This window comes from Myotis myotis, unplaced genomic scaffold (assembly GCF_014108235.1).
Source record: "Myotis myotis isolate mMyoMyo1 unplaced genomic scaffold, mMyoMyo1.p scaffold_m19_p_1, whole genome shotgun sequence".
Classification (NCBI taxonomy): domain Eukaryota; kingdom Metazoa; phylum Chordata; class Mammalia; order Chiroptera; family Vespertilionidae; genus Myotis; species Myotis myotis.
In genome coordinates this window covers 163168757-163182447 of record NW_023416313.1, presented here as the reverse complement: position 1 = coordinate 163182447, position 13691 = coordinate 163168757, and the positions used below count along the sequence as shown (strand labels likewise).

General features: G+C 41.7%; 1 protein-coding gene across 1 annotated transcript; it reads left to right on the top strand.

Annotated features, from left to right (window-relative positions):
- The first annotated feature begins 7657 nt into the window (after window positions 1–7657).
- Window positions 7658–13244, top strand: LOC118651283 (pre-mRNA cleavage complex 2 protein Pcf11-like). The gene is given in 9 exon segments (XM_036300277.1): window positions 7658–8261; window positions 8264–8709; window positions 8711–8860; window positions 8863–9098; window positions 9617–10254; window positions 10645–10773; window positions 10776–11042; window positions 11045–12987; window positions 12989–13244. Coding segments are annotated over 9 exon segments (4638 nt in total). The 3' UTR covers window positions 13214–13244.
- The last annotated feature ends 447 nt before the right edge of the window (window positions 13245–13691 follow it).

The window sequence follows — 13691 nt, the reverse complement described above, 5'->3', positions numbered from 1 at the left end:
AAAAAAAACATTCGCTACTCTGCTCGTGAAACAACCTCAGAAGTGGAAGTAGCAAGTGTGGGAACTTAAATTTGGAGAATTAGGCAGTGAACCGTCAGGAAGACCTCAAGTGACATAAACAGCAGGGTGACTTTCTATCATTGTGGAAAGTTCTTACAAGAAAATTATTGAAAAACCTTCTATTCCCAGCCAGGCTTTGGGGTCTCTGAAATGTTCTTATAAAAACACCGGAGGTTACCTAATGAAAAAGATATATACTACTTACCATACCCCAGAAAATGTTTCCTGCTACACTTAAGAGCTTCTGTGGCTACTGTGCCCAAAGTAATCTGCAAGCAAGATGAAAAAATAAACACAATAAAAATGTATTATCCTCTCTACTTAAATAAATCCCAAGAACTATTCACTGGAACCATATGGGTCACTTTACTGGTCTGGGCAGTGGTTTTACTTTGGTTTCAGTCAATCCCCCTGGAGTTTACTTTATATGGGGTTCCATTCCAGGTCCTCCCTCAGGTCCCCCAGTGCAGAGATGGCTGCTTGAATGAGCTCAGGCAAAATTGCCTCGTGCTCTTAACATATAGAGCCAACTCAATTTTCCACTTGCAGATTATCACCGCGAGGTCATTCATAAACTTAATTGAATCATCATATAGACTTTTAACCAACCATAGGAGCTGAATTAATTTTTTTGAAACTCATATATTTACTCCCCTACTGTAGTGAAAGCCACACCTCCTGGTTTGCTCTATAACTATAAGAGTAAATTAGTCTGCAGCATGCATTCTAGAGAGTAAAGGAAAGACATAATGTTAACTATTCCTCTAAACCAGTGGTTCTCAACCTTGGCTGCACATTAGAATCACCTGGGAATCTTTTTAAAATCCTGATTTCTGGGCCTCATCCCCCCCCCCCCCCGAAATTCTGTTTCTTTGTTATGGGGGGGGGGGCACAACATTAGTAACAAAGAAACAGAATTTCCGGAGGATGAGGCCCAGAAATCAGGATTTTAAAAAGATTCCCAGGTGATTCTAACATGCAGCCAAGGTTGAGAACCACTGCTCTAAACTGAGATCCTTGAAAAAAATCAGAGAAACCTGTTTCCTTTCTTTTATTTTTTTATTCAAAATTGGCTCTTAATTACAATCAGTTTAAGACCTTCGCTTCAATACCAACTGATGCTCCCTAATGCCAGATAAGGAAATGAAAAGGAGACAGTGATCAATCTCTAGGATGATGAAGAGTATGCATTCACCACCATTTCTCCCAGGAATCTTTATTCAAACTTTCTTCCATGACTCTTAAAACTCCATTATTTTTTTTTAATTCTTTGAACACAGGCCTTTCTAAGACAGAGAAAGTCTTCAGGTGCCTTATTTATCATCTAATTCTTGTTAGTGCTCCTTGTACTAGTGAAGATAGTTGAAGGTTAACAGCATCATAGACAATGTATTCTTGTATGTGGGTCTAAAGTCAAGAATACGCTGTGAAAAATATAATAAGTTACGTGTACAAGTCACATTGTTATTTACAAAGCACTTTCACGACGATCTTATTTACTTTTTTTAAATACCTTGTACAGTAAATAGGAATTACTAGCCTAGATTTAAAGACAAAACTGAGGCTAAAAGAGATTACATGACCTGCTCAAGGTCACAAGGCCAAAGGTGATAAAAACAAGAATCCAGGTCTTTTAACATGTAGTCGAATGCATATGCCACTATACCATGCTGTCTCTAACAAAAGGAGCTCTCAGCTGTTAAACTTACCTTAGGATTAGCCACTGCATGAGGTTTATAGTATAGAGGACAGGTATCACACAGCAGAAGAAAGTAATTATTGGTAAAACCTATGGGAAGAAATAAAAACAGAATTCTATACTTTTCTCAGTGAGTTTTTTGTTTTTTAAATAAAAAAGAGCCCTGGCCGGTGTGACTCAATTGGTTGGGCATCCTCCCATGCATGGTTCGATTCCTGGTCAGAGCCCATGCCCTGGTTCTGCTGGATCCCCAGTAGGGGGCATGCAGAAGGTGGCCAATGGATGTTCTTCTCTCACATTGATGTTTCTCTTTCTCTCCCTCTCCCTTCCTCTTTCTCTAAAAATCTATGAAAATACTTTTTAAAGAAAACAACAAATAAATAAATAAGAGGTGCCATTATGCTTAGTACAATACAACTTAAAATCACTCTAACACCTCTTCCCTTTTTCCTGTGACCCCATTCTTTTTCCTCAGTCAGTTCTGAGATTGAACTTGCAATTCTGAGCTAAACTAGCTACTTTGGATGAGTATGTTTTTAACTTGCTACTCAAGGTGTAGTGCATGGATGATGATTGGACAGCATGGGAATCATTTGGTAGCTTTTTAGAAATGCAGATTCTTAAGCCAGATTCTCATTGCAGAATTACTGAATCAATCTACAAGATTCCTCAAGTGATTCATGTTCATGCTTAAGTTTGAGAAACACTATGTTAAAACATATGTGCAGATAGGTTTCAATGTCATTCTGAAAAGAGGTGTCACACTAGCATGTTTATTAACAAACAAGAAAAATAAAAGATTTACTTCAGTGTGAAATGACAGAAATAATCAGTAGGTCAAAAGATATGTGAAAATAAAAATATTTGACTTAGGTTCATGCTAAATCAGCTAGGCCAAACGACTGTGAGATATTGAAATAATGTTGGTTTATCATAGTAAAATGCATTCCATATAATTTTCTCAGTAGCATACTAATAAGTAAAAAATATGGGAAAACTTTTCATTTTCATATCTATTTACAATCACAGAACAAGATAATCTTATTTGTAAAGAAGCCTAAACTCACCTAACTGTACATTTCTCTGCTCTGGGTATATATTAAAATCACCTGAGGAGCTTTAAACATCTGTGGGGCCCGGCCGATGTGGCTCAGTGGTTGAGCATCGACCTATGAACCAAGAGGTCATGGTTCAATTCCCAGTCAGGGCACATGTCCGGGTTGAGGACTCGATCCCGTGTGGAGTGTGCATGAGGCAACCAATCAATGATTCTCTCTCATCATTGATGTCTCTACCTTTCTCCTTCTCCCTTCCTATTCAAACTAACCAACCAACCAACCAACCAGTGGGGGCCCTACCTCCAGATATTTTGGTCCCTCATTCTATAGATGAGGAAACTGGGGCGGGGGGGGGGGAGTAATACAAATGATACCAATATAGCATATTAAAATTTTTTTCATAAATAAGTATGTAATGACTTCTAAAACCTGAAACTTGTTGACCAAGTAAGACCTAACTAGATAATTTTTCACTATTTTTAAAAATTCTTTACTTTTAAAGTATTATATGTCTTCTTTTTCCTCCATTGATCTTTCCTCAGCCACTCCCACCCTCATATTTTTTTTCTCTTTTAAAGAATTTAAAGGTCCTCTTTACCCTTGACATTTACTCTGAACACATATTAACCTTTCTTTGAAAGAATTATTAGCCAACCATTTACCTTCAGGAGCTGACAAAATTAAAGACTTAATCATTGAAATCTGAGGGGCAAACAGGAGCTAAGGTGGTATTTTTAAATGTGGCACCTCCTTTGACAGACCTCCGACCAAGTGGGGTCTTTCCCCCTCCCCTCCTTGACACTGAGCAGGGTTGTAATTGCTTTAATCAATAGGGCAGGGCTCAAAAAACCATTTCTGTAAAGAGCCAGATAGTAAATACTTTAGGCTTTGCCGACCATATGGTCTCTGTGGTAACTACTCAAGAATGCATCATAGCACAAAAGCAGCCATAGATGATATGAATGGACATGGTTGTGTTCCATCAACACTTTTTTTACAAAGACAGTGGCAGACTGGATTTGGCCGTAGCTTACTGATCCCTGCAATAGAGTTCGGAAGAAGTGATATTATATGAATTCTGAGACTAGATCATAAAAAGCCCTGCAGCTCCCATGTGGGTCTCCTGAAACACTAATTCTCAGGAAGCTCCCTCTTAGAACTTAGCCATCATCCTGTGAGAAGCCCAGGCCAGAGGAGAGGGGCCGATGTAGGTGCTCTGGTCAACAGCCCCAGCTGAGCCCAGCCTTGGTATCATCCCACCTTAGGTGCCAACATGTGAAAAGCCTCCAAAAGTTTCGAGTTTCTAGTCACCCCTCTGAACTGAGTCTTCCTAGCTGAGGCCCAGGACATAGTGGAGCAGAGACAAAACAACCCCACCATGCCCTATCTGAGTTCTGGGAGGATAAAAGAACTGTTGTTTTCACATTGCAAGGTTTGGAGGTGGTTTATTATGCAGAAATAAACTAAAACAGAGGCTGACTAAAAAAACTCTACGAGCACACATGGAGGCTAAACATTTCAGAAAACAAAGCAGGAGTTAAAAGAATTCAATAGAAAATATTTATGCTTTTCACCCCAAGCAATTTATGCTTATAAATCATAAATTCTAAAAAAAACCCAATATCTTGTTCATATGAATAATATAAACATTCTAGAGTAAGACATGAAACATAGTTGCCAACGAGTTTGGGACTATTCTATTACAATGGCTTTATGGCTGTTTGATATAACAAACCTAGTTATTAAATATTTATTTGATTGAAAATAGTAAATAATTAGGATCAGCTAACTTAGTCCAACTGGCCTAGCCAGTCCAACCAGTCTTTGTGTTTGTGTAGAATGTTGAATGCTGGATTATGCTATGATTTCAGACACCTTGTAAGTAATAGTAAATAACTCTTATGAAGTTAGTCTATACCAGAAAAGCTTACCCTTATTTCTAAGCTTTAAGGTCAAATTGTTATATAATCTATCCTACTAGATATTCACTAATGCTGAACTTCAGGAATATATTGGTTAACAATTAGATAACAATTTGGTTATATGTTTAAATATCCCGCCTGGAGCTCCATACCTATCCTGGGCTTCTGGGAGGCTGTGTTGACTTAGGGGACTGTCAGGAATGTCCGAAGAGGTACAAAGTTTGGGCTGAAGCAAATTTAAAAGCATTACTCTGAGGCACAAATAAAATCAAGTTTGGCACAAGAGACAAAAACCAGGCACAATAAGGGTAAGCCACAAACACAGAATGAGTATTTATAAGCGAGATGAAAAATTCATTGGAAATACGTTAAGATGAAGTATTTGTCTAATGGTTCTGAGACTAATTTCAATATGTGAGTGGTTCCCCCTCCTCCACCCCCGCCCCCGCTGCTGGGAGCCGGTCCATGCTTGCTGTTTCAAGGGACCTGGCATATATGGCATACTGTTCTTAATATGTTTGCTCACCTTGGCACTATGTGTTTTAACCAAGGTCTCCTCTCTGAGAAAGGTTTTTTCCCCAGGTAGGGATTTTCCCCTGAAGTTAGGGAGGGAATAAAACCTCTTAACTAAGTGCCAGGTGGGTAATTAATCACTTTAACTACGAACAATCATGCTTAAGCTACATAATCTTTACTCCCTGGAATGGAGATAAGAAACTCCCTAACCTTTGAAATAGAGATTGATAGGATTGGAATCAACTGGTATAAATACAGATGTAAGAAGACAGAACCAAGAGAGACAGAACCTAGGCACAGAACCTACACAGAACGTTCTCTAGAGACAGAAGAACTTCGCTGGAGAACATGGCAAAAGTTCCTGGACAGAAACTGGCCTCAGAACCTAGAGACAGAACCTAGCGAGAGAACATGGCAAAAGATCCTGGACTGAACCTGACTACAGAAATTGGCAAGAGAACCTGACTAGAACCTGGTGACTGAACCTGGCTGAAGAACCTAGAGACAGAACCTGGCTGTCTCCGTGTTATTCCTTCTTCGCCGACTCCATCCACACCTTTGGGGACCCCTGGACCTGCTGGGGCAGGACCCCGGCACCCCGCCCCTCCCACACACTACCAGGCAATGCTCAGGACACCCGCTGGGTGTCCTACAATTCAACTAAATCCTGGCATTATCTACCTGGAGAAAGCATCAGATTCCAAAGGCAAAGACTTCAGTCCCACCAAATAGCCCTCCACTTCAGCAAGACCAGGCTAACACCTGTGCTTCTGACCAATCAACTATAGATTGGAGATTCCAAGACCCTCTCCTTGGACTTCAGACACCAAAGGTCCAGGTTGTTACTTGTACTTCTGACCAACTGGCTGTAAATCAGAGGTTTCCATGACCTCCCACCCTCTTGGATTCCATTAATTAGTTAGAGTGGCTCACAGAACTCAGGGAAACATTTACTTAAGTTTACCAATTTATTATAAAAGGACATGATACAAAATACAGATAGAAGAGATGCATCCGGCAAGGTATGTGGGATGGGGGTGAAGCTTCCATGCCCTATCTGAGGCATCCTGCCATGTCTGTGTTTACCAACCCGGAAGCTCTCTGAATCCTGACCTTTTGTGTTTTTATGAAGACTTCATTACATAGGCAAGAGTGATTAAATCATTGGCCATTGGTGATCAATTCAACCTCCAGCCCCTCCTGTAATTCATAAACCATCAAAACTACCTGAGAATTTTTAAAATTAGGTTTTCTCCTATATTTAATATTTGGAAGAAAAGCTGCAGGTATATGTAAGTCACTTAATCACTGCGTATCTTTGCCTATAGGCCTCTGATTGAATATATCAGTGTTTTAATGCTTACACTTTGAAGATTTCTGTTCTTCCAGAAAATAGTATTGCAACAACTGCATTTCATTTCTGTGATCTCGTTCTGGCACTCTAGAATTGTTCAAAGTCATTTTAGACAGAATTTACTATCACTGTGGATCCAGCTGTATTAAGTGATCAATTATTTAAAACGATAAATTTGAGACCCCGCCCTGCCGCAGGGGAGGGCGGGAGGAGGATGATTGACAAAGCTGATCAGTGGCTAGCCTGAACACTATTTTTAAAAATAGTGAAAAATTATCTAGTTAGGTCTTACTTGGTCAACAAGTTTCAGGTTTTAGAAGTCATTACATACTTATTTATGAAAAAAATTTTAATATGCTATTATTTGTAAAGAAGGGGCTCGCAGAGGGCTCGGCGAAGTGGGGCCGGCCGAGCTTTCCCCTTAAACGGTTGGGTTGGGCCTCCCCAGGCCTCCCGGGCTCCCAGAATGGGTTGTTATGGTAACAAATGACTGCACAGTCCCTTACGAACTGGCCAATGAGAGGGCCCGTCTTTTCCACCGCACCTCTGAGCCCGAGGTGTTGCGAAAGCCCGGGTCCAGGCAGCGAGCAGACGTGCCAGACGTTCTGCCGAAGGGCGGGGGCGGGGCTTGTTACGTCAACACGGCCAGCCTATCACGCTCGTTCTTGCTCAACGGCCCCGCCCCTTTACCGCACATTTCCCCTCCCCTAGCTCAGTTCGCACGACGCAGCGGTTGGGAATACAGGTATTTTCAGAGCTGGAGCCGCCTGCGCCGGCGCCATTTTGTGCCTGTGGAGAAAGAGGCTCCAGAGGCGGCTGGAAAAGGGAGATCACCCCTGAGAAGGCGGCGTTGCGTACCCGCGGCCCCCCCCCCCACACACACACCCCGTGTCATCCTCCAACCCCCCTCCGCGGTCAGCATGTGGTGAGGCCGAAGCCGCAAGAGAGCCGGGAAGAGGAAGCGCAGTCGGAAGGGAGGCGGGTGTCGAGAGCGGCTTCAGCTTCGGCTGCGGCGAACCTCTGAGGGGGGCGGGGGGGCCGCGGCGCAATGTCAGAGCCGACACCGGCCGAGCCCGGTATCCCAGGGGCCCGGGAGGACGCCTGTCGGGATTATCAGTCATCCCTCGAAGACCTGACCTTCAATAGCAAACCGCACATCAATATGCTGACCATTCTAGCCGAGGAGAACCTGCCCTTCGCCAAGGAGATCTTCTCTCTCATCGAGGCCCAAACCGCCAAGGCTCCTTCCTCAGAGAAGCTTCCTGTTATGTACCTTATGGATTCTAGCGTGAAAAACGTTGGACGAGAGTATCTCATTACCTTTACTACAAATCTAGTTGCAACATTTATTTGTGTGTTTGAAAAGGTGGATGAAAATACTAGAAAACGTTTATTTAAATTACGTTCCACATGGGATGAGATATTCCCATTGAAGAAACTTTATGCCCTGGATGTCAGAGTCAATTTATTAGATCCTGCTTGGCCTATTAAACCTCTACCCCCCAATGTGAATACACCTAGCATCCATGTGAACCCTAAATTTTTAAATAAATCGCCTGAAGAGCCTTCAACACCTGGCACAGTGGTCACTTCCCCTAGCATCTCCACTCCTCCAATGGTTCCTGATATACAAAAGAATCTTACCCAAGAACAACTATAAGGCAGCAGCTACTTGCAAAACAAAAACAGTTATTAGAACTTCAGCAGAAAAAGCTGGAGCTTGAACTAGAGCAGACTAAAGCACAACTGGCAGTTTCTCTTAGTGTTCAGCAGGAGACATCCAACTTAGGTCCTGGATCTGCACCATCCAAATTACATGTTTCATAAATTCCCCCTATGGAGGTTAAAACTCCCCATCAGATTCCTTTGCAACCTGAAAAAAGCCGTGCAGGTCCATCCTTACAAATTCAGGACTTGAAAGGAACAAACCGGGATCCCCGTCTTAATGGGATAAGTCAGCATTCTTCTCACGGAAAAGATCAAAGTCACAGAAAAGAATTCCCAATGAATACATTAAACCAATCTGATATTAAGACAAGTAAAACTATATCTTCTGAAAAACAAAATTCATCCAAACAAGGAAAAAGTAAATCAGGTGAAAAAAATAACCAAGAAAGAACTTGACCAGTTAGATTCTAAATCTAAATCTAAATCACCTTTGAAAAACAAATTCTCTCACACAAAAGACTTGAAAAATCAAGAATCTGAATGCCCAAGGTTGTCTGACATGAGTAGGAGAGATCCAAGATTAAAAAAAAACATCTTCAAGATAAGACTGATAGCAAAGATGATAATACAAAAGAGAAGAGAAAAACTTCAGAAAAAAAAGATAAAGATGAGCATATGAAATCATCTGAACATAGTCTGGTTGGAAGTCAAAATAAAATCGTTAATGGCATTGTACAAAAACAAGATGCAATAACGGAAGACTCAGAAAAATAGGGAATAAAACCAGGGAGATCAAGTACTAGAAAGCGATCAAGATCGAGATCACCTGCCAGAAGCCGGTCCATCTTTGCTGCTTGACACAGTCGCTGCAGGGAAGAAACATCTGCACAGCATATGTTTCAAGGGACCTGGCGTATATGGCATACTGTTCTTAATATGTTTGCTCCCCTTCTTGGTGCTATGTGTTTTAACCAAGGTCACCTCTCCGAGGTTGTTTCCCCAGGTAGGGACTTTTCCCTGAAGTTAGGGAGGGAATACAACCCCTTAACTAAGTGCCAGTTGGGTAGTTAATCACTTTATGAACAATCACGCTTAAGCTACATAATCTTTACTCCCTGGAATGGAGATAAGAAACACCCTAACCTTTGGAATAGAAATTGATAGGATTAAAATCAACTGGGATAAATACAGATGTAACAAGACAATAAAACACAGAACTTGGCTAGAGATCCTGGCTAGGCTGCTGATCTACTGCACGCTGTCTCTGTGTCATTCCTTCTTTGCTGACTCCGTCCACACCTTTGGGGACCCCTGGACCTGCGGGGGCTGGACCCCAACAATCACCCAAGTCTCGGCCACCAATTATACATTCTCCTAAGAGAAGAGATAGGCGGTCACCCAAACAAAGGCAAAGGAGTATGTCTCCAACCTCGACAGCCAAAGCTGGAAAGATTCGCCAATCTGGAGGTAAGCAGTCATATATGGAAGACTTTGTGCCACCTTCCAGGGAAGAAAGAAATGCTAAGAGAAGTACTAAACAGGATGTTCGAGATCCAAGGCGAATAAAGAAGACTAAAGAGGAATGACCGCAAGAAACTACATGTCAATGTTCTACAAAGGCAGGCACTGAACCAAAGGAGAATGTAGAAAATTGGTCAAGTTCCAAGTCTAACAAAAGATGAAAATCTGGTTGGGAAGAAAATAAAAGCTTACAAGGTGACGACCATAGTAAATCTCCTCATCTAAGGCATAGGGAAAGCTGGTCAAGCACTAAAGGAATTTTGTCACCTCGAGCCCCAAAGCAACAGCATCGATTAAGTGTAGATGCCAATCTTCAGATTCCTAAAGCGTTAACTCTTGCCAGCAAAAGAGAATTACTTCAAAAGATGAGTGAATGTTTAGCATCTGGTGAAATTACACAGGATGAGTTCCTTGTTGGTGTGCATCAAATTCAACAACTATTTCAGTATCAAGAAGGTAAACATAGATGCAATGTACGTGGTAGTCCAGAAGAAAATAAAGGTGGATTAAAAAAGAAACCTCTCTTATCTGATGCTGAATTAACCTAGTATGAACATAAAGCAAAACTGAAAAGGACACAGGTTCAGCATTCATTTCCAAGACTTGATCTCTTAGATCCTGATATTTTTGACTACCCTTTGACTGATGCCTTGTTGTCTGGAATAGAATGTGAGCCATCCAAAAGTAAACATGCAAGTAGGAATAGTGGAGCACAGTTTGACAGAAAAGAACAATTTAGTGAAAGAGCAAGACGTCTTTCTCCTATATCTGGGAGTCCTTCTTATGCTGAGAATCTTTCACCCCATGAAGGCCAGAGAAGACATGACGAGCAAGTCTCTGCTAAAGGTGTGCGAGAAGAGCAGAGGTCACCATTCAATGATTGTTTTCCACTTAAGCGACCTAGATATGAAGATGCAGATAAACCATTTGTAGATAGCCCAGCATCACGATTCGCTGGCCTCAATATAAATCAGCAACTACAGCATTAGCTGAAGACAGACCATTATTTGATGGACCTAATAGGCCATCAGTGACAAGAGATGGCCCAAACAAGATGATTTTTGAAGGACCTAATAAATTAAGCCCTGGAATTGATGGACCTCCTGCACCAGGTTCTCTTTGATTTGATGGGTCACCTGGACAAATGGGGGATGGTGGTCCTTTGAGATTTGAAGGACCACAAGGTCAGCTAGGAGGCAGGTGTCCTTTGAGATTTAAAGGTCCTCCAGGACCAGTAGGGACACCTTGCGGTTTGAAGGGCCAATTGGTCAAGCAGGCAGAGGTGGTTTTCGGTTTGAAGGTTCCCCTGGTCTGAGGTTTGAGGGATCTGCAGGTGGTCTACGATTTGAAGGACCAGCGGGCCAGCCTGTGGGTGGGCTCAGGTTTGAGGGACATTGGGGTCAACCTGTGGGAGGTCTGAGGTTTGAGGGACCTCATGGTCAGCCTGTGGGTGGACTTAGATTTGATAATCCCCGAGGTCAGCCTGTAAGTGGACATAGATTTGAGGGGGGTCATGGTCCATCAGGAGCTGCAATTAGGTTTGATGGACCTCATGGTCAGCCAGCAGGTGGGATCAGATTTGAGGGCCCTTTGCTACAGCAGGGAGTTGGAATGAGGTTTGAGGGCCCCCATGGTCAGTCAGTAATTGGTCTGAGGTTTGAAGGACAACATAATCAACTTGGTGGAAACCTTAGGTTTGAGGGTCCACATGGTCAACCAGGGGTTGGGATCAGGTTTGAGGGACCCTTAGTCCAACAAGGAGGTGGAATGAGGTTTGAGGGTCCTGTACCAGGAGGTGGACTGAGAATTGAAGGGCCTCTGGGTCAAGGTGGTCCAAGATTTGAAGGTTGTCATGCTTTAAGGTTTGATGGGCAGCCAGGTCAGCCATCACTCTTACCAAGATTTGATGGATTACATGGTCAACCAGGTCCTAGATTTGAAAGAACTGGTCAACCAGGCCCACAGAGATTTGATGGACCACCTGGACAGCAGGTTCAACCAAGATTTGATGGTGTTCCTCAAAGATTTGATGGTCCACAATACCAGCAAGCAAGGTTTGATACTCCCCTTGGTCTTCAAGGCGCACGATTTGACAATCATCCTTCACAAAGGCTTGAATCTGTTTCTTTCGGTCAGACTGGTCCATATAATGAGCCGCCTGGCAATGCTTTTAATGCCCCATCCCAAGGACTGCAATTCCAAAGACATGAACAAATATTTGATTCACCTCAAGGACCAAATTTTAATGGACCACATGGCCCTGGGAACCAGAGTTTCTCAAATCCCCTTAGCAGAGCTTCTGGACACTATTTTGATGAAAAGAATCTTCAAAGTTCTCAATTTGGAAACTCTGGCAATTTACCTGCTCCAATAACAGTAGGAAACATTCAGGCATCTCAACAGGTTCTGACTGGTGTTGCTCAACCAGTACCATTTGGCCAGGGACAACAATTTTTACCAGTTCACCCACAAAATCCTGGAGCATTTGTTCAGAATCCTTCAGGAGCCCTTCCTAAGGCATATCCTGATAATCGCCTCAGTCAGGCGAATGTAAATGAATTATTTTCAAAACTGCTAAGAACAGGAATTCTCAAATTGTCCCAGCCTGATTCAGCTACAACACAAGTAAATGAAGTTGCTGCTCAGCCTCCCACTGAAGAGGAGGAAGATCAAAATGAAGATCAAGATGTTCCAGATCTTACCAATTTTACAATTGAAGAGTTAAAACAACATTATGATAGTGTTATAAATCGACTGTACACTGGTATTCAGTGTTACTCTTGTGGAATGAGGTTTACAACATCACAGACAGATGTTTATGCAGATCACTTGGACTGGCATTATTGGCAAAATAGAACTGAAAAAGACGTTAGCAGAAAAGTCACTCATAGACGTTGGTACTACAGTTTAATAGACTGGATAGAACTTGAGAAAATAGCTGATTTGGAAGAACGTGCAAAGAGCCAGTTTTTTGAAAAGGTGCATGATGAAGTTGCGCTCAAAACTCAGGAAGCTGCTAAAGAAAAGGAGTTCCAAAGTGTACCGGCAGGGCCAGCTGGAGCAGTGGAGAGTTGTGAAATCTGTCAAGAACAATTTGAACAAATCTGGGATGAAGAAGAGGAGGAGTGGCATTTAAAGAATGCCATTAGAGTGGATGGAAAGATTTATCATCCATCATGTTATGAAGATTTATCAAAATACATCTTCATTTGATTGTACACCATTTCCCAGCAAGACACCAGTTGAAAACCCTTTGAACATTATGTTGAACATTGTCAAAAATGAATTGCAGGAACCCTGTGAAAGTCCCAAAGTTAAGGAAGAACAAACCGATACCCCACCAGCTTGTACAGAGGAGAGCATAGCAACACCCACTGAAATTAAAACTGAAAATGATACAGTTGAGTCAGTTTAAATAAAATGAGAAAGATATGTTTTTCTTTTTTTAAAAAGCTGCTGTTTGGATGTAGGTGAAGAATTTTTTTATGTATATATAGAACTATCTATATAAATTGTCTAGCTGAGGCAGGGCCTTCAGCTATCATTTGGTTAATAGATACATTTTAGTATTTGCATATCCTACTGACTGCACAGTTTCAGGTGCTTGTTTGTGTGAAAGTTCTGTAGATGTGTGCAAATTTACAAAATGAAATTGTATGTGTAAAAACTTACGATTTTCACTTGTGAAACTGTAAATTATAAATAAAAAATATTTTTGCTACCAAAAAATAAATAAATAATAAATTTGGGGGAGGTGTGGAAGAAAGGAATACATTTTATAAAATGTTACAATAAATCTCACAACTGACTTTTGACTAGTTGGTGTTTTAAGAATATTTTTTAAATTTTGTAATGTGCAGTTAAGGTCCATCTTGGAGGCTGGCTACCAGAGC